This window comes from Hemitrygon akajei, chromosome 4, assembly GCF_048418815.1.
Source record: "Hemitrygon akajei chromosome 4, sHemAka1.3, whole genome shotgun sequence".
NCBI classification, from domain to species: domain Eukaryota; kingdom Metazoa; phylum Chordata; class Chondrichthyes; order Myliobatiformes; family Dasyatidae; genus Hemitrygon; species Hemitrygon akajei.
In genome coordinates this window covers 30583737-30609187 of record NC_133127.1, presented here as the reverse complement: position 1 = coordinate 30609187, position 25451 = coordinate 30583737, and the positions used below count along the sequence as shown (strand labels likewise).

General features: G+C 41.6%; 1 protein-coding gene across 1 annotated transcript in view; it reads left to right on the top strand.

Annotated features, from left to right (window-relative positions):
* Positions 1-3763: 3763 nt before the first annotated feature.
* The window catches only part of rnf212 (ring finger protein 212), a 77590-nt gene continuing 55902 nt past the window's right edge, over positions 3764-25451 (top strand). The window contains exons 1-2 of the mRNA XM_073041895.1: positions 3764-3885; positions 11372-11497. Coding sequence (XP_072897996.1) covers positions 11386-11497 — 112 coding nt within the window. The 5' untranslated portion in view covers positions 3764-3885; positions 11372-11385. The remainder of the gene's footprint in view (positions 3886-11371; positions 11498-25451) is intronic.

Sequence of the window (25451 nt, the reverse complement as noted above, 5' to 3'; positions counted from 1 at the left end):
ATGGGAGGTCTGAGAAATCTTCTGGTGTTTGTCAAGGAAGTAAATAAGAAGATAGAATAAATATAGAAATGTTGTATGATAGTGTATGTTGTCTCTATGGACTTTACTAAGATCTTTGACAAGGTCTTGCATTGGAGGTTGATCTGGAAGGTTAAGTCACATGTGAATGGTGGGGGGGAGTGGTGGAGAGAGGTGGATTCAGATTTGATTTGATGGTAGGGAGCAGAGGGTGATGGTTGAAGGTTGATTCTCCGACTGAAAACCTGTGACTCATGGGGTTCCCCGGGGGCAGTGTTGGAGCCTCTGTTATGCATTATTTATGTAAGTAATTTGGAAATGAATGTATGTGGTACAATCAGCAAGTTCGTTGATATTAAATTAGGGGGTCGTGTTGGCAGTGAAACAGGTAAAGAATTGCAAAGAAATCTTGGTCAATTAAGGAAGTGGGCTAAGGAATGACAAAAGAATTTCAAATTAGATACGTGTGAGGTGATGCATTTTGGACAATCAAACCAGGCTAGAACTTATACAGTCAATGGCAAATGATGAATGTGGAATAGAGGGACCTGGGAGTACAGTGCAGTTTGCTGATAGCAGCCACACAAGTAGACAGAGGGGTGAAGAAGGCCTTTCATCAGTCATATCATCAAATTCAGGAGTAGGGACATTATGTTGCAGTTATGAAAGTTACTGTGACTACACTTGAAGTACTGTGTAGCTTTGGTCACCCAGTTATAAGAAAGACATTGTCAAGCTGGAGAGGGCAAAGGAGGTTTTTGAGAATGTTGCTTCGACTAGAGAGTCTGAAATATAGCAGAAGGTTGGCCTCAATGGATTTTTATTTCCTGAACCCTAGGAGAATGTGGGGTGACCTCATATAAGTTTATAACATCATGAGGGATATGGATAAGGTGGGTGGTCATTGTCTTTTCCCCAGGGTTGGGGGAGGGAGGGATACAAAATTAGAGGACAGGTACAAGAGGAGAAAGATATAAGAGATCAGAGAAGTAACCTCTTTATACAGAGAGTAGTGAGTACATGTAAGAAGCTGCCAGAGGAAATGATCAAAGTGGTTTAACTGCAGCATTTGAGTGGTACTTGGTGGGAAGGGGCTCGGGGGGGGGGGGGTTATGGGCTGAGTGTGGGCATCTGGGACTAACAAGGAGGATGCTGTGGTCGGCATGGACCCCAGTTGCATTGAAGGGCCAATTTTTGTACAGTATTACTTTATTTCAGAAAGTTACTTGGTAGTGGTAATCTTACCAAATGAATTCTGAGAGATATAATGAGGGTGGTCCATGTCAAATGCAAAGAAACATAAAGTAACTTAATCGATCTCATTTTCACCAACAAACCTGGTACATAAGTGATGGTTGCAATCCCTTCAAAAGATGAAGTCATCACTGGGGAATTTCCTTCATCATACTTGTAGCAGAAGCACTTGGTAGGGCACATTAATAACAGATCTAGCAGTCCATAACTGGACACACTGCTGGGCTACTGGGAGTAGAACATTACACATTAACCATGGGTGCCAGTTACATAGGGCTTAGCAAGGTGGTAATACAACTTGGCATAGTCTGAAGTTCGGAGTTCAGTTTTGACCCCGTCTGTAAGAAGCCTGTATGTTCTCACTGTGAACTGCATGGGTGCCCTCTGGGTGTTCCGGTTTCCTCTGACAGTCCTAAGACGTATCGGTCAGTAGGTTAATTGGTCATTGTAAATTGTCCTGTGATTAGTTTGGTGTTAAATTTGGAGGGTTGCTTGGTGGTGCAGCTCATTGAGCCTGATCTGCGATGCATCTTTAAATAAACAAATAAAATCAGCTCGAGCATTTCTGTTATTTGCATTGCTGTCTACTGTTTGAAGAATATGGATCTGATCATAGATGTAGCTTGATGTGTACACACATGAAAATCTCTACAAACTGCCAGAAATAATCAAAAGATGAAATTTATACAAAGACTTCATTCCCATTAGCTGCAGAATAGTTATTATGATTGTTTATCAGCACATGTATGGAATCCTAATCCATCTCTCATCATGGTAGCTTACAAGCTCATTAGACAATAAATGAGAAATGCATGAGGAAGTTCAAATCCCATTCCAGAGGCATGAGTGGAAACGTCACCTTTCAGAGGAGACACTGAAAGGAAGCGGCACCCATGTTTAACGATCAAATTTCCTTTGTATACTAGCCAATATGTATCCTTCAACAAAACCTGCATGCTCAAGATCTCATTGCAGTTCTTGTAGCTTAACGTATTCAAATTATTTGCCATGTTTCTTATATTAGAGTGGTTATTTGTCAAGCATTTTCCAGATATACTTCAAGGATAAAGTAAATTTATTATCTTATATATCAGTACCCTGAGATTCATTGTCTTGTCTGGCAACGTGCAAAAGACAAATGGTGCCAATGCAAGAAAATAATAACAATAATAGATAATTAAATAACACTGAGAACATGAGTTGTAGAGTTCTTGAAAGTGAGTCTGTAGGTTGTAGGAACAGTTCAGTGGGTGAGTGAAGATGAGTGCAGCAGCCAGAAGACAGCACCACTATTTGTAGGCTTTTTTGTTCATGAGCATAGGTGTTACCTTATCTGGTGCAATGCAGCCAGTCATGATGCTCTCTACTGTGCATCTATAGAAGTCTGTCAAAGTTTTAACATGCCAAATCTGTGCAAACTTCCAACAGAGGTCGTATTGTGTCTCCTTTGTAATGGCAAATACGTGCTGCGCCCAGGAAATGATAATACCAAAGAATTTAAATTTACTTACCTCTTCACTTATCATCCCCTAATGAGGGCTGGCTTATGGATCTCCCTTTTCTTCATCAGTCAATAATCAGCTCTTTGGTTTTCCTGACGTTGCGTGCAGTTGCTTATTGAGATATAGCTTGGAATAGGCCCTTCCTGCCGCACAGTCCAGCAACCCACGATTTATGTTCTAACACCATTCAAATAGATTTGCAAACTCCCTCCTATCTACCGACTCGTTACCACCTTTGAATCAGCCAGTAGTGAAGTCATCAGCAAATTTGAATATGGCATTGGAGCTGTACTTGGCTTCAGTCATAGCATAAAGCGATTAGAGCAGGTAGCTAAGCACACAGCCTTGTGGTTCAAAGTTCAAAGCAATTTTATTATCAAAGTAAATATACAACCATCAGATTCATTTTCTTGTGTGCATACACAGTAAATCCGAGAAGCACAATAGAATCAATGAAATACCACACCCAAAATGTGTTCCTATGACCGTGGAGGAGATGTTATTGGCAATTCGAACTGATTGGGGTCTGCAAGAGAGGAAATCAAGGATCCAGTTTCACAAGGAGATATCGAAGCCTAGGTCTTGGAAATTTTTGCTAGCATTGACCAGTTCTATTCCTCATTCAACACTAGCTGCTCATCCTGCTTCAGTATTTTCATGTTCTATTCAGCTGGTAACGTTACCTGGCACAATACTCATTCCCCAAACTACTTTCACTTGAATTGTACGCTTCACCTCACGTTATGGTAATACATAATCGGATGTTCCCGCCCTCAGCTACTTGCAGCCACGTGCTGTCGAAGCAAGCAACTTCTGCGCATGCGATTTCACGGTGGAGAGGGCCGACAGTAACTGCCGGCCGAGCGAATGCGCATGCGTTGTGGCACCAGCGCACGGCAAGGATACGATAGAGACTGCGGACGAGAAAGGGACGGGCATGCGTTGTGAGGACCATGTGAGTAGGGTATGAAGGTGTGGTCTCTGAGGGATAGAGGAAGGTGTCGTTGGCCACCGGGATTCGGGCCTCATGATCAAATAGCGTCACTGCTACAAATTGTAGTCCGGATTTATTCTGTAGGAACAGGGTGCAAGTAAACTCGGTTTAGGAAGGGTAAGTCTGGGCTTTTGCCGGTCTGTGTATGTAAGCGATGTGCGGTAATCGTCTCTTATTCTAAACTCCGGCAAGTACAGGCCCAGAGCCATCAAACTCTTCATATGTTAATCCTTCCATTTCTGGGATTATTCTCATGAACCTCCTCTGGATTCTTTCCAATGCCCACATGTCTTAGATAAGGGCCACAATACTTCTAGTGCGGTCGTATGTCATTTTGTATTCTACTCCTCTCGAAGTTAATGCTAACATTGCATTTATTTTCCAACCTGCACATGGACACCCAATTTCTTTTGCACCTCTGATTTCTGAATTTTGATGCCCATTTATTTCCCTGACAATTAGAGCTACATTTCTTATTCCCCCTTCTAGAATGGCTCTCTGAACCACAGTAGTAATCTTTCTTACAACCCGTAGATAAGCAACATTCTCAGATCCAGACAAACTCAAGGGCTGAAGCTGCTTCAACGTTACCTCTTGGATACTCCTATCTGCCTCACCCATTGGCACACCCCTTGTTCTGGCCACAAACCAGATTTGAAGTAATTAATCTAATGGGTGTGACTGCCTCCTCAAATTGTGTCCATATGTGACTCTCCTCCTCCCTATTAATCATAGTGGTCGAAGCTCAGATTCCAGGTCATCAACTTTGAGCTTGCGTTTTGTTACATTTGTACAGAATGTTTGTGAAGCTGCACTTGCAACACTCTGCATCGTTATGTCCCCTTACCTAACAGAGGATATGGAGGAGTCTAAAAGAGATTCACCAGGGTAATTCCTGGGGAATGAGAGTTGTACCAAGAATGGCCATACAGTTTGGGTCTGTATTCCTTGGAGTTTAGAAGGATGACTATACTCAAACATATAAGATCTGAGGAGCTTAACAGTGCAGATGTTGAGATGTTTTCACCAGTGGAAAGTCACAAGGAAGATGGCATAGCTACAAAATAAGGGGCCAATCTTTTAAAACTGATGTGCATATCTTTGGAATTTTCTGCCTTGAGGGTGCTGGAGACAAGATCATTAAATATATGTAAGAAGGAGACAGGTAAATATTGTAAAGTTCAGAGAATTGAGGGATTTGGGGAACTGGCAGAGAAGAGGAACGGGAACCAGCATACATCAACAATGGTATTGAATGGTGGGAAAGGCTTGAGGGACCTGATAGGCTACTCCTGCTCTTATGTTCTCATGTTCTTGTATTCTCGGACTGCGTGTTGAGGCATCAGTAGTGAAACAAACTGTTTCATTTCACCCTTGACCTATGACCTCTAGTTCTGCTCTACCCAACCTCAGTGGAAAACACCTGCTTACATGTACCCCATCTGTATCCCTCATGATTTTGTATACTCTTATCAAATCTCCTCTCATTCTCCAATGCTCCAGGGAAACAATCCTAACCTATTCAGTCTTTCCTTGTAACTCAGGCCCTCGAGTTCCAGCAGCATCCTTGTAAATTTTCTCGGTACTCTTTGAATTATATTGATATCTTTCCTTTAGGTAGGTGACCAGAACTTTACTCAGTGCTCCAAATTAGGCTTTGCTAACTTCTTGGGCAGCTTCCACATAACAACCCAACTCCTGTACTCAGTACTTTGGATCATGAAGGCCAGTGTGCCAAAAGCACTCTTTATGATCCTACCTACCTGTGATGCTACTTTAAAGGAATTATAGATCTGTATTTCCAGGTCCACTTTGTTCTACTGCACTCTTCAGTGCACTACTGTTCACTGTGTAAGTCCTGCCCTGGTTTGTTCTCTCAAAGTGCCCAGGGGATTTCTGCACTCAGAGGGTGGTACTGGTGTGGAATCAGTTGCCAGCGGAGTGGTGGATATGTGTTTGATTGGAGCATTAAAGCAAAGTTTGTTTAAGTACATGGATGGGAGGGGTATGGATAGCTATAGTGCAGGTGTGGGTTGATGAGACTAAGCAGAATAACTGTTCGGCATGGACTAGATGGGTGTTACTATGCTGTAGTACTCTGACTCTAATGTGCATTAATCATGATATGGCAATTAAAGATCTTTTATAGCTGTGATCATAATAATTCAATCTGAATAAAGTAAAAAATATATGGCATGTGCTAGCTATGGTAAATTGGGAAACTCCATTAAAGGATACCACTATGAGAGATCATGAAGAGAAGCACAATGGTCTAGTGAGTCTGTGCTGGCAATCATATACCTATTTACAGCAATACTATATATTTTCCCAAATTCTCACCAACTCTCCCGGATTCTGCCACTTATCTAACAGTGGGGCAACTTACATTGGTCAATTAACGTACAGTCAGCCCTCCTTATCCGTGAATTCCGCATCCGCGAATTCAACCAACCGCGAATTGCAAAAACCTGGAAGTGCTCTTCCAGCACTTGTTGTTCAAGCATGTACAGAATTCTTGTCATTATTCCCTAAACAATGCAGTATAACAACTATTTTACATAGCATTTACATTGTATTAGGTATTATAAGTAATGTAGAGATGATTTAAAGTATATGGGATGATGTGCATGGATCGGGATCGGAAAAAATCAGAAGTTCTTTTACTAAGTTAGTCAGAACAGGTACATCGGGTATTATTTAGTGTCAGTTAGCCAAACGTTTGTATTTGTATATAGTATATATTTTACCTTTCTATGCATATAAAACACTTTAGAACGTATGTTTCAGTGCTGGGCTCGGGAAATTCCCGGGTTGGATCTAGTGACAGATCGCTCCCGAGTGCGCTGTCCACCGTGCCGGGTTGACGTGGAGGATCAAAAACCCAAAACCCAATAATTAAACCACTGCGTTGCTTAGTAATAATTGTAGCTTTCATCGGGGCACAGCTTTTCTCACTTTATCCTTTAAAATTGTTCCGATCATTGACCAATGTAGCCTAACGCTTTTCCAATGACCGATGGCGTTTCACCTCTTTCCGATCGCTTTATTATTTCCACTTTATTTTCAATCATTATTGTGATTATTTTCGTGAACAGAAACACGGCGGATTCAGAACTCTGCCACTGGGTCCTAATGTCCACAGCACTGAAACAGGTTAAAAAAGGTCTTGGATTCTGCTGGGCCCTAAGGTCCACTGCATTGAGACAGGTTGAATAAGAAATTTGAGCATCCGTGAATTTTGGTATCCGCGAGAGGTCCTGGAACCAATCCCTCATGGATAAGGAGGGCCGACTGTACCAACCTGCACGTTTAGTATGCGGGAGGAAACAGGACATTCAGACTCCATTCTGGTAGCAGAGGACATTAGGATTGAATGTGGGCTACCTGATCTGTGAGACGGCATCACAAATAGCTGTCCCATTAGGCTGTAGTGGATTGAGCTTTGAGTACACTGGACAAGAAAGGTTAGACTTCCTGAATACCTTTGGGTTTATCTGATGGATTTTGGTTTGATCATGAAAACCACCATGAAATTTCCCTCTCGCACACCATTTAAAAAAAATCACCTATATTTGTTATTTCTATTCATAATTCAAGTCAGATTAACTGATGCCAAAACTAAGTAAGGCACTTTTGTTGGTCCACAAATCAAAACAGGTGCACGAATGACAGGCAATTAGCAGAACTTCTAGGGGAACTGGAGAAAATCACATGGAAGGTATTCAAGGATGTTTTGAAAATTTTCTTGGGCATTATAGGCCTGTAAGTTTGACATCAGTGGTGGGTAAACTAATGGAAAGTATTCTTAGAGATGGTGTATATAATTATTTGGATAGACAGGGTCTGATTAGGAACAGTCAATATGGGTTTGTGCATGGAAGGTCACGTTTGACAAATCTTATTGAATTTTTTGAAGGGAAAAATTACTAGGAAAGTTGGCAAGCGTAAAGCAGTGGATGTTGTCTTAATGGACTTCAGTAAGGGCTTTGACAAGGTTCCGCATGGAAGGTTAGTTAGGAAGGTTCAATCTTTAGGTGTTAATATTGACGTAGTAAAATGGATTCAACAGTGACTGGATGGGAGATGCCAGAGAGTAGTGGTGGATAGCTATTTGTCAGATTAGAGGCCGGTAACTAGTGGTGTGCCTCAGGGATCTATACTGGGTCCAATGTTGTTTGTCATATACATTAATGATCTAGATGATGGGGTGGTGAATTGGATTAGTAAGAATGCAGATGATACTAAGATAGGTGGCGTTGTGGATAATGAAGTAGGTTTTCAAAGCTTGCAGAGAGATTTAGGCCAGTTAGAAGAGTGGGCTGATAGATGGCAGATGGAGTTTAATGCTGATAAGTGTGAGGTGCTACATTTTGGTAGGACTAATCAAAATAGGACATACATGGTAAATGGTAGCGCATTGAAGAATGATCTAGGAATAATGGTGCATATTTCCCTGAAGGTGGAATCTCATGTGGATAGGGTGGTGAAGAAAGCTTTTGGTATGCTGGCCTTTATAAATCAGAGCATTGAGTATAGGAGTTGGGATGTGCTGTTAAAATTGTACAAGGCATTGCTGAGGCCAAATTTGGAGTGTTGTGTACAGTTCTGGTCACCGAATTATAGGAAAGATGTCAACAAAATAGAGTATAGAGAAGATTTACTAGAGTGTTACCTGGGTTTCAGCATTAAGTTACAGAGAAAGGTTGAACAAATTAGGTCTTTATTCTTTGGAGCATAGAAGGTTGAGGGGAGACTTGATAGAGGTATTTAAAATTATGAGAGGGATAGATAGAGTTGACGTGGATAGGCTTTTTCCATTGAGAGTAGGGGAGATTCAAGCAGGACATGAGTTGAGAGTTGGGGGGCAAAAGTTTAGGGGTAACAGGGGGAATTTCTTTACTCAGAGTGGTACTTGGGTGGAAAGAGCTTCCAGTAGAAGTGGTAGAGGCAGGTTCGGTATTGTCATTTAAAGTAAAATTGGATAGGTATATGGACAGGAAAGGAATGGAAGCTTTTGGGTTGAGTGCAGGTAGGTGGGACTAGGTGAGAGTAAGTGTTCGGCATAAACTAGAAGGACCGAGATGGCTGTTTCTGTGTTGTAATTTATATATTGTTATATGGTTATATCAATGAATATAATCTCCATTGATTTCACTTCACAGAAAGAAAATGTCCATGGTTGACATTCTATCCCCAGGGCAGTGTGGAGGGCCATCAGTCTATAACTGCTTCATTAATGACCGACCTTTCTTCACAAAGTCGAAAGTGGAGTGTTCGTTGTTGATAGTTCACTGTTCTCATCCTCTTACCAGTCATCAGCAAGTGCACGTAGCAGAGCTGGGCAACATTCAAGATGGTCTAATAAGTGGTCAGATAATGGTCAAAGACAGACTCCAACATGAGAAAATCTAACTAGCTACCCTTAACATACAGTTAGATTACCTTTGCTGATTTGCCCATTGTTAACAGCTTGAAGCAAGCTATTTACTGGAAACTCACCTGGACTAGCCACAGTACTGTGACTGCAAGAGCAGGTCAGATGGTGGGTGATTTGTGGTAAAAGTGCACTTCCTGACAGGTAAAAGCATTGTCATCATCTACAAGATGCAAGTCAGGAATGCAATGGAAAGCTCTTAATTTGCCTCGATATGTGCAATGCAGTAGTTTGCCCAGGCTACTTCACCAATATCTGTGGAAAGGCTTTTGACAAGATCCTGCATGCGAGGCTGGTCAAGAAGGTTCAGTGGCTCAGCATTCAGTTTGAAGTAGAAAATTAGATGAGGCATTGACTTTGTGGGAGAAGCCAGAGGTGGTAGTAGAGGGTTGCCTCTCTGATTGGAGGCCTGTGACTAGTGTTGTACCACAGGGGTTGGTGCTGGGTCCATTGTTGTTTGTCATCTATATCCATGATCTGGATGTTAATATGGTTAACTGGATTAGCAAATTTGTGGATGTCACCACTTTTGGGGGTGTAGTGGACAGTGAGGAAGGCTGTCATGGCTTGCAGAGAGACATGCATCAGCTGGAAAAATGGGCTGAAAAATGGCAGATGGAATTTAATGCAGACAAGTGTGAGGATTTGAATTTCCACAGGGCCAACCAGGGTAGGTCTTATACAGAGAATGGTAGGGCACTAAGGAGTGCTGCAGAGCAAAGGGTTCTGGGAATACAAGTCCATAATTCTTTGAAAGTGACATCATAGGTAGATAAGGTCATAAAGAGAGCTTTTGGCATATTGGCTTTCATAAGTTTGTGTATTGAGTACAGGAGATGGGAAATTGTATAAGGCATTGATAAAGCCTAATTTGGAGTATTGTGTGTAGTTTTGGTCACCCACCTACAAGAAGGAAGTAAACAAGGTTGAGAGAGTATAGAGAAAATTTGCAAGGATGTTGCTGGGTCTGGAGGACCTGAGTTATAAGGAAAGATTGAATAGGTTAAGACTGCATTATTTAGAACATAGAAGATTGAGAGGAGATTTGATGAAGGTTTACAAATTATAAGGGGTATAGATAGGTTAATGCAAGTAGGTTTTTTCCACTGAGGTTGGGTTAGACTACAACCGAACATCATAGGTTAAAAGTGAAAGGTGAGAAGTGTAAGGGAAACATGATGCAAAACTTCTTCACTCAGAAGGTTGTGAGTGTGGAATGAGTATGCAACAAGAGGTGCATCTAAGCTCGATTAAAACGTTTTAGAGGATTTAGGATGGGTATGTGGATAGTAGGAATATGGAGGGCTATGGTATCAGTGTTGGGAGTAGGCAATCTAAATGGTTTCAGCATAGACTAGATGGGCTGAAGGGCCTCTGCACTGTACTTCCCTCTGACTCTAGCTCTCAAATTCACAACAGCAATCTACTATCTTTGAAAAAGACGAGGACAGCAGGTGCATAGAGATACCACCAAGTCATCTGTCAGCCTGATGTGGATATGTATCCCTGTTGTTTCACGGTTGCTTGGTGTGGGATTTCCATTATTAGGACTGCAATGGTTCATTATCAACTTTTCACAGACATTCAGCAAAGTTTAAAGTAAATTTATTATCAAAGTACATATACGTCATCGTATATTACCCTGAGATTCATTTTCTGGTAGGCATTCACTGTTGAACAAAGAAATACAATAGAATTAAAGAAAAACTACACACACAGTCTGACAAAAAACCAATGTGCAAAAAAGACAAATCGTGCAAATATAAAAAAAAACTAAATAATATTGAGAACATGATTTGTAGAGTCTATGAAAGTGAGTCTGTAGATTGTAGAATTACTTCAGTGTCAAGGTGAATGAAGTTACTCATGCTGATTCAGGTGCCTGATAGTTGAAGGGTAATAGCTGTTGGTGAATCCAGTGGTGTGGGACCTAAGGCTGCTGTATCGACTTTGCCACAATGCTCAGATATTGAATAAATGAGAAAGGTATTTGTATTTATTGTTTTAAGATTTTAATCACAGAAGAAATTCTTTTTGTCAGAAACTGATACTTAATTGTGTTCCTTTAATGTTGTGAATTTTTTTAACCATACCATTGTTGTTATTAGGGAAATTCTGTGATATTTGAAGCTAAGAACTGAAGAAAATCATTTGAATTTTATTTTTCAGATTATCTTCATGACATGGCTCTCTGTGTTTTTTGTAACAACTGTTTTCAACAGCCCAAAGCAAATGGTTGCAGATTTGCTCTGTCTAATTGTGGACATGTAGTCTGTGAATTATGTCTGAGAAAAGGTAGGAATGAAGTACCGTATTATTTTTTTAAAAGGTATATATGGCTTGATGGGTGAACAATTGCAATGCAGTTCTGGATACTGAAAGTTTAATCTGTGTTTTAAGACAATAGACCATAAGACATAGAAGCAGAATTAAGCCATTCGGCCCATTGCTTCTTCCCTGCCATTCAGTCATGGCTGATTTATTATTCCTTTCAACCCCGTTCTCCTATCTTCTCTCCGCAGCCATTGACACCCTGACTCGTGAGATAGTGAGTCAACCATAAGAGCTTAAGACCATAAGATATAGGAGCAGAATTATTGAGTGTGTTTAGCCATTCCACCATGGCTGATTTATTATCCCTCTCTACTCCATTCACCTGCTTTCTCTCCAAAATCTTTGACAGCCTTACTAATCAAGAACCTTTCAACATCCGCTTTAAATATACTCAATATCTTGACCTCCACATCTGTCTGGCAATGAATTCCACAGATTCACCACCCTCTGACTAAAGAAATCCCTCTTTATCTCTGTTCTAATGAGACGTCATTGTATTCTGAGGCTGGGCCCTCTGGTTCTAGGCTCACCTAATATAGGGAGCATCCTCTCCATATCCACTCTGTCTAGCCCTTTCAATATTCAGTAGGTTTCAGTGAGCTCACCCTCATTCTTCTGAACTCCAGCGAGTACAAGCCCAGAGCCATCAAATGCTCCACGTGTGTTAACCCTTTCATTCCTGGAATCATTCTTGTGAACCTCCTTTGGACCCTCTTTAATGCCAGCACATCTTCTCTTAAGTAACAGGCCCAAAACTGCTCACAATTCTCCAAGTACAGTCTGACCAATGCCTTATACTGTCTCAGCATCACATCCTTGCTCTTAAATTAATACACCTTATCCTCGTTATATGCGGGGGGATATGTTCCTCGTAGCCGACACATAATGTGAATAATTATTTAAATGGAGAAAATAGGGATGCGTTCCAGAGAGCTTCCTAAATATGTTTTATCTGTAATTTATTCACATTTTCATAAAAATAAGACACAAAAGCAGTATTTGTATTATATTTGTTCACATTTATTCACATTTTCATAAAAATAAGACACAAAAGCAGTATTTGTATATTTGTTCACATTTATTCACATTTTCATAAAAATAAGACACAAAAGCAGTATTTGTATTATATTTGTATTATACAAGGCAACATTTGTATTATATTTCATCAATTTAAGGTAATATTCAATGTAATAAATTATAGAAAGTTAACATACTAGGGTGTACAGTGCTCACCAACAGTGGCAGGTGTGTTCACTCCAGGAGATGAGTGGTTGTTGTGGTGTCGGGCAGCTTTACATGGATAAGGTGGATGGTTGTGGTTGTCAGGATCATATCAAGCACAGCAAGGGGTGAAGGAAGACTCACAGAACTCTTAGGACTGCTGGCAGCAGGAGATAACACCGGTTTGAAGAAAGTGGTGAGAGTTGTTTGCTTGGCAGCATTTTTGTTTTTCAGCATAAATTTGCTTGTAGGGAAGAAGGGTTGACGGCAGGGAACGACTGAAATGCTGACTCTGTTCTAAACTTGGGTCCATGTCCACCGCCATTTGTGCCAAGTGTTCCAACTTCCACCATTCCCTCACCATTGGTAACCTTCCGGGAATTTCAAAATCGTCTGTTGCTTGCAGCATCTGAGAGAGAGTTTGCCGTAAAAAAAAAATACATGCCTTGAATGTGGATCATACCTTGGTTGAGTGGTTGAATCAGAGATGTTGTGTTAGGCAGTGGGAAACGCATTGTTATATTATGATGAATGTCCAAATGTTTAGGATGGGCTAGTGTGTTGTCAAGCAGCAAAAGAACTTTAAAGGCAAGATTCTGTTCCGGGCAGTAGCGTCCCAGAGCTGTGTTACTTTCACCTGATGCTGCGCTGGTTATAATTTCCAACTTTTTTTCAAATGTGAAAGCAGTTCTCTGCTGCTCGGCTGATGGCCCAGGACATGACATCGAACGCTTAGGAGGCATAGTTAAATATTTCAAGCATAAAATCACTGCACTGTAGGTAAAACCAACAAAAGTTTAAGAGCGCAAGATCGCACATCCACACCTTGCCAAAACCAATGCGAGACTGGCGGGAGTGAGACTGTGAGGCGCACGCACCTGACTTGTATTGGTGGGAAAGCGGTGCTTCTCGTCCCAACAGTGAGACTGTGAGGCGTGTGCATGTGACTTGTATTGGCGGGAAAGCAGTGCTCCTTGCATAACTGTGAGTTTCAGACTCCTATAAGGAGACGTTGTTAGAAATAGGTTTCTCGCATAACTGAATCCGCATAGTCTGAAGACGCATATAACGAGGATACGGTGTAGTCCTCTTGAAATGAATGCTGAAATTCATTTGCCTTCCTTACTACTGACTCAACCTGCAAGTTAACCTTTACGGAATCTTGCACAAGGACTCTGAAGTCCCTTTACAGTTATAATACTTGAATTTTCTCCTGGCTTAGAAAATAATCTACATCTTTTTCTTTCTACCAAAGTGCATTACCGTGCACTTTCCTCCACTATATTCTATCTGCAATGTCTTTGCCCATTCTCACAATCCATCTAAGTCCTTCTGCAGACTCTTTGCTTCCACAACATGAGGCTGCTTAAGATAAAATCCTCTGGTGTTATAGGAAAGATACTGGCATGGATAGTGGAATGGCTGACAGGCAAGAGGCAGCAAGTGGGAATGAAAGAAGCCTTTTTTGGTTGTTGCCTGTGACTAGTGGTGTTCCTCAGGGGTCAGTATTGGGACCACTGCTTTTCATATTGTTTGTTTAGATAATGAAATTGATGGCTTTGTGGCAAAGTTTGCTGACGATACAACCATTGTTGGTAGAATCTCAGGTGGTGACGAGAGGGCGTACAAGAGTGAGATATGCCAACTAATGGAATGGTGCTGCAGTAACAACTTGGCACACAACGTCAGTAAGACGAAAGAGCTGATTGTGCACTTCAGGAAGGGTAAGACGAAGGAGCACATACCAATCCTCATAGAGGGATCAGAAGTGGAGAGAGTGAGCAGCTTCAAGTTCCTTGGTGTCAAGATCTCTGAGGATCTAACCTGGTCCCACCATATTGATGTAGTCATAAAGAAAGCAAGACAGCGGCTATACTTTATTAGTAGTTTGAAGAGATTTGGCATGTCAACAAATACTCTCAAAAACTTCTATAGTTGTATGTGGAAAACATTCTGAGAGGCTGCATCACTGTCTGGGGCTACTGCACAGGACTGAAAGAAGCTGCAGAAGGTTGTAAATCCAGTCAGCTCCATCTTGGACACTAGCCTACAAAGTACCCAGGACATCTTTAGGGAGCGGTGTCTCAGAAAGGCAGTGTCAATTATTAAGGGCCTCCAGCTGCCAGGGCATGCCCTTTTCTTACTGTTACCATCAGGTAGGAGGTACAGAAGCCTGAAGGCATACACTCAGTGATTCAGGAACAGCTTCTTCCCCTCTGCCATCCAATTCCTAAATGGACATTGAAGCTTTGGACATTTTTAATATACAGTATTTCTGTTTTTGCACATTTAAAAAAAATCTAGTCAATATACATAATTGACTTGTGTATTTATTATTATGTTTTATTTGGGGGTTTTTTTCTCTGTCTGCTAGATTATGTATTGCATTGAACTGCTGCTGCTAAGTTAACAAATTTCATGTCACATGCCGGTGATAATAAACCTGAATCTGATTCTGAAATGGGTGGAGCGGTTGGTCGTGCTGAGGAAGCAATGTGCGTTCAGCAGGACTTGGACAAATTAGAAGAATGAGCAAAAAAGTGGCAGATGGAAAACAGTATATGGAAATGTGTGATGATACATTTTGATAAAAAGAACAATAGTGCAGACTATAATCTTAAATGGGGAGAAGGCTGAAATGTCAGAGGTGCAGTGGGACTTGAGAGTCCTCATGCAAGACTCCCAAAAGGTTAACTTACAGGTTGATTCTCTGGTAAAGAAGGCAAATGCAATGTTGGCATTTATTTCAAGAGGAATAGAATGTAAAAAGAAGGACATAATGCTGAACCAAATTCTGCTCCTAATTCTTAAGTTCTTATGTTCATATTCACTCCTGGCCATTTCTGGCATCTCCAAGCATGAATTATCTTAACACTACCTTCCCCTCCACCTACAGTCTCTTTGTATCATCTGCAAACTTGGCCACAAAACCACCAATTCTGACATCCAAATAGTTGACATATAGAGTGGATTCTAGTTAATTGGGACTCATCGAGACCAGTCATTTTGGTCCAATTAAGCAGCTGCCCAATTAGCCAAAGTTTAAAGGAAATAATTAGAGGTATAGAAAAATACAAACTACTGTTTAACTGAGTAACAAATTATGTATTTAAATGAAATACAGAATAAATTAGAACCCTATCAAAACTATTGCAGTACTATAAAATTTTGAATTAGTTCCTAATATTTATCGACAGAGGAATTAATCCAGGACAGTACCTCATCCCACCCTGCTACTTGTAAAAATGCCATCTCTTTCTGTCATGCCTCAGTCTCCACCACATCTACTCTCAGGATGAAGCTTTCATTTTAGAATGAAGGAGATGTCCTCCCTTTTCAAAGAAAGGGGATTCCCTTCCTCCACCATCAACGCAGCCCTCAACTGCATCTCTTCCATTTCACGCATATTTGCTCTTACCTCATCCTCCCGCCGCCCTACCATGGATAGGGTTCCTCTTGTCCTCACCTAACACCCTACCAGCTTCTGTGTCCAGCACATAATTCTCCAAAACTTCCGCCACCTCCAACTGTATCCCCCCCCCCACCCCACCAAACACATCTTTCCCTCCCTTCCCCACTTTCTGCAATCTGCAGAGGTCGTGGCCTATGCAACTCCCTGGTCCATTTGTCCCTCCCCACTGATCTCCCTCCTGGCACTTAGCCTTGCTAGCAGAACAAGTGCTTCACCTGCCCCTGCACCTCCTCCCTGACTACCATTGAGGGCCCTAACCAGTCCTTCCAGGTGAGGCGACTCTTCATGTATGAGTCTGTTGGGGTCATATACTGTGTTAGTGCTCCCAGTGTGGCCTCTGGTATATCAGTGAGACCTGAAGTAGATTGGGGAACCACGTTGCTGAGCATCTATGCTCCATCTGCCAGAACAAGTGCGATCTCCCAGTGGCCACCCATTTTAATTCCACTTCCCATTCCCCATTCCCATTCCAATATGTCCATCCATGGCCTCTTCCAGTGTCGGGATAAGGCACACTTAGGTTGTAGGAACAACACCTTATATTCCATTTGGGTAGCCTCCAACTTGATGGCATGACCAATGATTTCTCAAACTTCCAGTAATGCCTCCACTCCCCCTCCCCCTTCACCCTTGTCCCTCTCTCATGTTATCTCCTTGCCAGCCTATTGTCACCCTCTGGTGCTCTTCTTCCCCCTCCCACCTTTCTTCTTTCTTCCATGACCTTCTGTCTCTTTCTCCAATCAGCTTCCTAGCTCTTTGCTTCATCCCTCCCCTTTAGTATTGATGTGACTTGGACACCGCTGTAGATTGAACAACCACGTTTATTCAACAGACTTCCATTTTGCTTACCCCCGTCCTGACGACACTCTGACCTACGAATACTCACACAATACATTACATCCCCCTTCTCAAGATATTTTGTTTACAACACTATGAATTACCAAAACAATGCCTCTAGGTATGCCTTTCTCACATTGCAACAGCCATAACATAAACTAAAAAAAATGTTAACTTCTTATACTGTATTCTACATTGTATTTTACAATACCAACAGCAGTGTATTTTCTTTTACTAACATAGACTAATAACCTTTTATTTCACACCTTGGAACTTGTAGCATGTGTGACTTTGCCTCAAACTGTGTGAGACTGTAAGTAAATCTAGTCTCTGTATCTAGCTGGAAGTTTGACTTGTGTTACATAACCTCGTAACCAGGAAACTTACCAGCAAAGATAGTGGGATCAGCTGAGTCGGATGCTACTATTTTCAAACGTTTTATTCAAAAAGGGGCACAAACGTATGGTTAATACAAAACATTCAGATCATATACATCGTCAAAACTCAATCTAAAACACCGGTGTAATAATAATCAATCAGAAATAAGCTCTATAGTTGTCTAGGGGGTGATACTGAGTCCAATTGAAATATAAAGAGTCACTCAGAAGTCTGCAGGCTTTTCCCTTTTGGGAACTGCTGGGGTTTCACGTTGTGGAGAGAGAGAGATGGTTGAGAAAGGATAAACACTTGCCCGTTGTCTTTACAGAGCAAATCCTTGGAATCAGGGGAGCAGGCTTCCCCGTTGTTAGTTAAAAGCGGTCTTCCAAGGTCCAGCCACAGATTCAAAAGTCGGAATCTAACGCACGTGGCTTCCTTCAAAATGGCTTCCCGCTCCCACGGGAATCGGTATCGTGCTTCCTTGGTGTCTCCTTGGTGCGTCTGAGGGTTGTCCCCCCCTCAGACCCTCCTTTATACTTCTTCATGGGATCGCAGGTGTCAATCAGGTTGCAGGTGATGCGATCTCTCTCTCAACCAGCCCACTTTGCCCGAGGGCTTTTCACATGGTCTCCATGAGACAATAGTCAATGTCGCCTTTATTCTGCTTCTCGGGAGAACGTGGTCTTCCGCACGTCTCCCTCTCTCTCTCCCTCTTGGGTCAGTTGACCCCCCCCCCCCTTGACTAGGGCTCTTGCGATTCTCACAAAGGAGGGGGCCGAGGTCATAACACTTGTCACCCAGACCGTGTGTAACACAGCTGTGACTATGCTTGCCCTTCATCAGTGCCAGTCTCTCGAGTGACCTCTGTGTCTTTGCGGTCTGCATCACTCAGGGTGTCATTTGTTTCCATGTCTGTATATGTGGAAATGTCCTGTGCATCTGTACGTGGAAACTCACTCTCACCTGTCTTCAGTAGATGCTTCCTGTTCCTCCTGTTGACTCTTCCATCTGACGTGGGAACTATGAAGGATCTTGGTTGCTGATGTCTGTTCACAACCACAGCTGGTTGCCAAGTGTCTCCTCTGTATTCTGACATTTTCACCTGTATGCAGATCTGGCAACTGTCTTGTATGTCTGTCTCTTTTGCTTTATTTGCTTGTATTTTTGCTCGTCGTGTACTTGAGCATTACCTTCAGGAGTCAGTAGTGTTGTGGATGTTGGCAGTTTGGACTTCAGATGACGTCCCGTCAATAGCTGCGCAGGAGAGAACCCCACACCCTCAATCGGTGTGTTACGGTATTCAAGCAGAACAATGTAAGGGTCACCGTTGCTGCTTTGTGCCTTCTTGAGCATGTTCTTGACAGTTTGTACAGTTCTCTCTGCTTGTCCATTAGACTGAGCATGCCCTGGAATGAGAAGTAACATGGTGAAATTCCTAGCTTTCTGAGAACCCTCTAAACTCACCACTGGCATATTGTGGACCATTGTCACTAACGACAATCTGGAATACCATGTCTTGCGAATGTCGACTTCATTGTGGTAATGACACATTGACTGGTCGTGTCACTTAACTTGGTGATCTCCGGATATTTTGAATAGTAGTCCACACAAAGCAGATATTTTGCACCATTGTAGTGAAAGAGATCTGTGCCAATCTTCTCCCATGGTCTTCCTGGTAGTGGATGGGGAAGCAAAGGCTCTCTTGGATTGCTGTTTTTGTTTTCATTACAGACAGCACACTGAGACACAATGTCCTCTATCTGAGTTGACATGCCTGGCCAATAGAGAATGTCCCTTGCTCTTTCCTTACATTTCACTACCCCCAGGTGTGACTCATGAATTCTGTTGAGCATTTCCTGTCTCATTTGGTTTGGTACGATGAGTTTTGCAGTTTTGAACATTAGTCCTGATGCATAGCTGATTTCCTCTTTAAATGTCCAGTATTTCTGCATTTCCTTTGGAACATTTTTTCTTTCTGTTGGCCATCCATTCATTGTAATGTCTCTTAGCATTTGCATTTCAGGATCATCTGCAGTCACTTTCCTGAACATGTTCAACTTCTCCTCAGAGATCGGTAGCTGAGGTGTAACACAGTTGTCCTCCAGCTCTCTTCCTAGCAACTCTTCCTTTTGCTTTTTGAGGTAAGCATGGCTCAAAGCATCAATGATGTACAGTTCTTTTCCTGGCTTATAGGTGACTGTGAGAGTGTACCTCTGTAACCTGAGAAGCATCCTTTGCAGACTCGTAGGAGCTTGGTGGAGTGGCTTTTTGAAGATGCTCTTAAGTGGTTTGTGATCACTCTCAACCTGGATTTCTTTGCCATATACATATTGGTGGAACTTCTCACACCCGTAAACTATGGCGAGTAATTCCTTCTCGATTTGAGCATATTGGTGTTCACAGTCCGTAAGTGCTCATGATCCATACGCCACAGGCCTCCTATCCTGCAGTATAACAGCTGCTATTCCTTCCGAATTGGCATCCACAGACATTGTCACTGGTTTATTGACATCATAGAACTTGAGTGCTGGTGCATTGGTAACCAACTGCATCAATGTGTCAAAACTTTTCTTTTGTTCGTCTTCCCAATGCCATTCAGTGTTGCTCTCTTGTAACTTTCAAAGTGGAGCGCTGACCTCTGATAAGTTGGGAATGAATTTGGCAAGATAACTGTATCATGCCCATGTATCTCAATAGTTCTTGCTTGTCTTCGGGTAGTGGTAGCTGTACCACAGCCCTGACCTTTTCATTATCTGGTTTTAGCCCATCAGCGCTGAGTACGTGACCTATGTATTTGATCTCTGTAGTTCTGATCCTACATTTACTTTTGTTCAGTGTTAGATTGTATTCATGTGCTCTCTCCAGGAGCTTCCTCAGTCTCTGATCATGTTCCTCAGTTGCGTCACCCCATATCAGTAAATCATCAATGATGTTGACCACTCCGTCCAGGCCTTCAATCATTTGTGCCACTGACCTCTGGAATACCTCTGATGCAGAAGAAATCCCAAAGGGTAGACGCAGGAAACGATATCTCCCTATGGGCGTGTTGAAAGTTCATAATTTGGAACTTTTCTCATCCAGCTTGATCTGCCAGAAACCCTGATTTGCATCTAATACTGAAAAGTGTTTCACATTAGGCATGCAGGAGACAATCTCTTCAACCGTGAGCAGTGGATAGTGCTCTCTTTTAATAGCTTGTTTGTGATCTTGTGGATCCATGCAAATCCTCATCTTTTTTTCTGTGACCACTGTCACCACACTATTCACCAATTTAGTCGGTTCTATTTGTCTCGTTATGACTCCCATCTGTTCCATTCTGTGTAGCTCCTCCACTACTTGATCCCTGAGAGCTACTGGAATCTTTATCAGGGCATGCATGACTGGTGCAATAGTTGGATCAATCTGGATATGGTGTTTCCCTGGTAAACATCCTAATCCAGAAAACAAGTCAGCAAAGTCTTTGAGAATGTCATTTTCTTTTTCAACACCATAGATTCGCTTCACCAGGCCTAGCTTGTGTTCAGTTTTTATTTTGTGCACTTCAATCTCTTCATTGAGCACTTTAACCTGACTTGACGTGATCTCACTGGCACGGCAAACATCAATTGCCTTTTCTAATGTAAGATCTGCCTCTCTCAATAGCCTGCCTCTCTCTTGATCATCTTGTATGCCGCATACAATCCTGTCACATATTAAAGAAACATACAGTTGTCCGAACTCAGTCTTTTGCCTTGTTCTTCAAATCTGTTACATAGGCATTTATGGTCTCTGTTGGTCCTTGAGCCCTCCTGAAAAACGTGTCGGATGTACAGTAGGTTTTTTCTCGGTTCGCAGTAATCTTGAAACTTTTTCTTCAACACTACAGTTTTATCTTGCTCATCATCTTGGAAGACAAACGTATTGCAAACCTTATTGCCTCTTCCCCTGCCACATGCAGAAACGTAGCGCATTGCACTTCCTCCGTCTTTTCAGCTACGCCGCTAGCGGTGCGAAACAGCTCAAACTTCTGGATCCGTATTTTCCAGTTCTCAGCAAGATTACCTTGTAGGCTTAAACTTGACGGTGGCTGTAACTGTGACATCTTTTACGCGTCTTCTCTTCCTTTTTTTTCCCGTGATTTCTTCTGACACTGTGTAGTATTGATGTGACTCGGACACCGCTGTAGATTGAACAACCACGTTTATTCAACAGACTTCCATTTTCCTTACCCCTGTCCTGACGTCATACACACTTTAACCTACAAATACTCTCATAATTCCAAGTTTCACCCATCACCTTGTGTTTTTCACTCCCCTTCCCCCACCTTTCAGATCTACTCCTTAGCTTTTTTTCTCCAGTCCTGCTGAAGGCTTTCGATCCGAAGTATTGACTGTGCTTTTTTGCCACAGATGCTGCCTGGCCTGCTGAGTTCTTCCAGCATTTTGTGTATGTTGCTCAGATTTCCAGCATCTGCAGATTTTCTCTTGTTTGTGAATTAATCCAGTGTACACTATAAAATTCATTGACTGTAAATGAACTAAATCAGCATAGACACCTAATGTAGATAATGGACTGACTTCATACAGTGTGGTCAATTGCATCTTTCAAATCTTTATTTTCATTGTAACATTCAAGAAGTTTATTGAATGGTTCAATTTCTTTGTAGTTCCTAATTTGTTGAAGTAGTGAAGTCATTGAAGACAAGATTTTGCATAGTAGGGGAATTAAGGATTATGGGGAAAAGGCAGGTAGATGGAGATGAGTCCATTGCCAGATCAGCCATGACCTTACTGAATGGCAGAGCAGGCTCGATGGACCAGATAGCCGACTCCTGCTCCTCTTTCTTATGTTCTTATGCTTATCTTCACCTCCGGCCATTTCTGGCATCTCCAAGCTTGAATGCTTGAAACTGCAGTGAGTAAAACAGTTCAGGATTGTGTTACTGCTTATTTCTCGCCAACTATCAGTGACAAAAACCATGGCTTTTTGAATACAAACATATGCAATAGGCACTATCTGTAGGTAAGATTTCTACTTAAGGAAACCATGCTGACTTTAGCCTTGATTTGTCAATTTTAAAAAAACTTTATTTGTTCTTTTATTAGGAGTACGTGTGATTTTATGTAGTTGCATCTTTCAAAATCCTAGCATCTGATTAATTATCTTATAAGTCCTGTCAATGTTTTTAGACATCTGATGCTTTTCAGAGTAATAAAGCACTTTTGAAACTTCGGTGTAGCAAAGAAAGTGAATAGCATAGGTACAAAATTTGGCACAGAGGTAAAAGACAATGTTGTTAGAGTAAGAAATAGTGGTTAAGGCACTGATAGCAACTCTCATGCCTGTTTGGAATAAATTCTCCAATAGTGTTGGTTACTAGACTAATGATCCAGACCTGGATTAATAGTACAGCTCAATAACTATTTTATTGTCATATCATAGTCATGTCCTACAGTACACCTTCTTTGAGGGAAGAACATAGAACTATAGAACACATTACAGACCCTTCCTCCCATGATGTTGTGCTGTCCTTTTCACCTACTCCAAGATCAATCTCATGCTTTCCTCCCACATAGCCCTCTATGTTTTTTCAGCTATTTGTCTACAGGTGATGCCAGTCACCCACTAAAGTGGCTGACATACAAGTACTCTCTGAGTTAACTGAGTAAGCTACTTGTTTGATATTGTAGAACTAGGCAATGTAAACAATACCAACAATGCTAACATTCAGAGAATTTTTAAAAGTATGGTTAGCCACCGGGGGATGAGACCTGATACAGACTGTGGCCTGCTTTATTGTGCATTTTCACCCTATACACTGCAAAAAGCAGGATATCTCAGTGGGTACCCATTTCAATTTGACTTCAGATTCACATTCTGACTGTCCATGGCCTCCTCCACCACTTGTACTATATCAGATCGATTGCAAGAATGTGGTGGGTGCGGTTGCATCCAATCAATTGTGTGGTAAATCAACTGGACCTCTTCTATGCAGGAGACACTGTTTTTTGGCCATCGGCCTTCAAGTGCACATCTTTTATCTTGGCAGGCCTGGTTACTAGCTCCCACACTAAGTTGCATACACTTTAAGTGTACAGTTACTTACATAACTCAGTGAAGAAGTATAATAATAAAACTAGTCCTTCGTAGTTTTGCCTCTCTACTTCAAGCACCCAATCCATTCTAGGCCACAGCTGTGGGACAACTGACTGATGGAAGCTGGCTACAATGGAAGAAAACCTTCTGGACTGAATTGAGCTCCTACCAATTTTAACATCAGCAGCAAAGCTGGAGTAAGCAATGTAGTGAGGAGAAGCTGTTGATAGGGCAAAATTGCAGTCAACAGGATGAGTTGTAATGTAAAAGTGGACAAAATTGAAAACGATAAACACACGACTGAAGGTTTTATATTTGAATGCGTGCAGTATTCAGAATAAGGTAGGTGAACTTGTAGCACAGTTTAAGATTGGTGTACGTAATCTTGTAGGCATCACTGAATCATGGCTGAAAGAAGATTATAGCTCGGAGCTTAATGTCCGAGGATACACACTGTATTGAAAAGACAGACGTGTTGCTCTGTTGGTAAAATAATGAAATCAGGTTATGAGAGATGACATAGGGTCGGAAGATGTTGAATCATTGTGGATAGAGCTGAGGAACTGCAAGGGTAAAAGGATCTTGATGGGAGTTGCATATAGACCCTCAAACTATGATGTAAGGATGTGGTCTACAAATTACAATGGGAGATAGAAAATGCATGCCAAACGGGCAATGTTACAATAGTCATGGGGGATTTCAATATGCAGGTACCTGTAGATTGGGAAAATCAGGTTGGCAATAGATTCAAAGAGGGGCAATTTTTAGAATGCCTACAAGATGGCTCTTTAGAGCAGCTCATGGTTGAACCTACTGGGGGATCAGCTATTTTGTATTGGGTGTTGTCCAATGAATCAGAATTGATTAGAGAAGTTAAGGTAAAAGAACCCTTGGGGGGGGGGGGGCAGTGACCATAATATGATCAAGTGCACTCTGAAATTTGAGAAGAAACTAAAGTCAGATGTATCAGTGTTACAGTGGATTAAAGGAAATTAGAGGCATGAGAGCTGAGTTGGCCAAAATAGATTGGAAAATAATACTGGCAGGGATGATGGCAGAGCAGTGATGGCTGAAGTTTCTGGCAGCAATTTGGAAGGCACTGATAAATACATCCTAAAGAGGAAGAAGTATTCTAAAGGCAGGATGACACGATGGTGGCTAACAAGAGAAGTCAAAGCTAAAGATAGAGCATTTAATAGAAAAATAGTGGAAAGTTAGAGGATTGGGAAGCTTTTAAAAAACAACAGAAGGCAACTAAAACAGCCATTAAGTAGGTAAAGATGGAATATGAAAGTAAGCTACCTATTAATATTAAAAAGGATACCAAAAGTTTCTTCAGATACGTAAAGTACAAACAGAGGCAAGAGTAGATATTGGACTGCTAGAAAACAATGCTGGAGAAGTAATAATGGGGGACAAGGAATTGGCAAACAAAATAAGTTAGTATTTTGCATCAGTCTTCTCTGTGGATGACACTAGCAGTTTGGTTGAAATTCTAGGTGTCAGAGGATATGAAGTTTGTGAAGTTACCATTACTAGGGAGAAGGTTCTTGGGAAACTGAAAGGTCTGAAGGTAGATAAGTCACCTGAACCAAATGGAGTATACCTCAGGTGACTGAAGAGATGATGGAGGCATTAGTAATGATCTTTCAAAAATCACTAGATTCTGAAATGGTTCTGGAAGACTGGAAAAATTGCAAATATTACTCCACTCTTCGAGAAGGGAGCAAGACAGAAGAAAGGAACCCATAGGCCAGTTAGTCTGATTATGTTGGTTGGAAAGATGTTGCAATTGATTACTAAGGATGAAGTTTTGGGGTACTTGGAGGCACATGATAAAATAGGCTGTAGTCAGCATAGTTTCCTCAAGGAAAAATCTTGCTTGACAAATCAATTGGAATTCTTTGAAGAAATACCAAGAAGGACAGACAA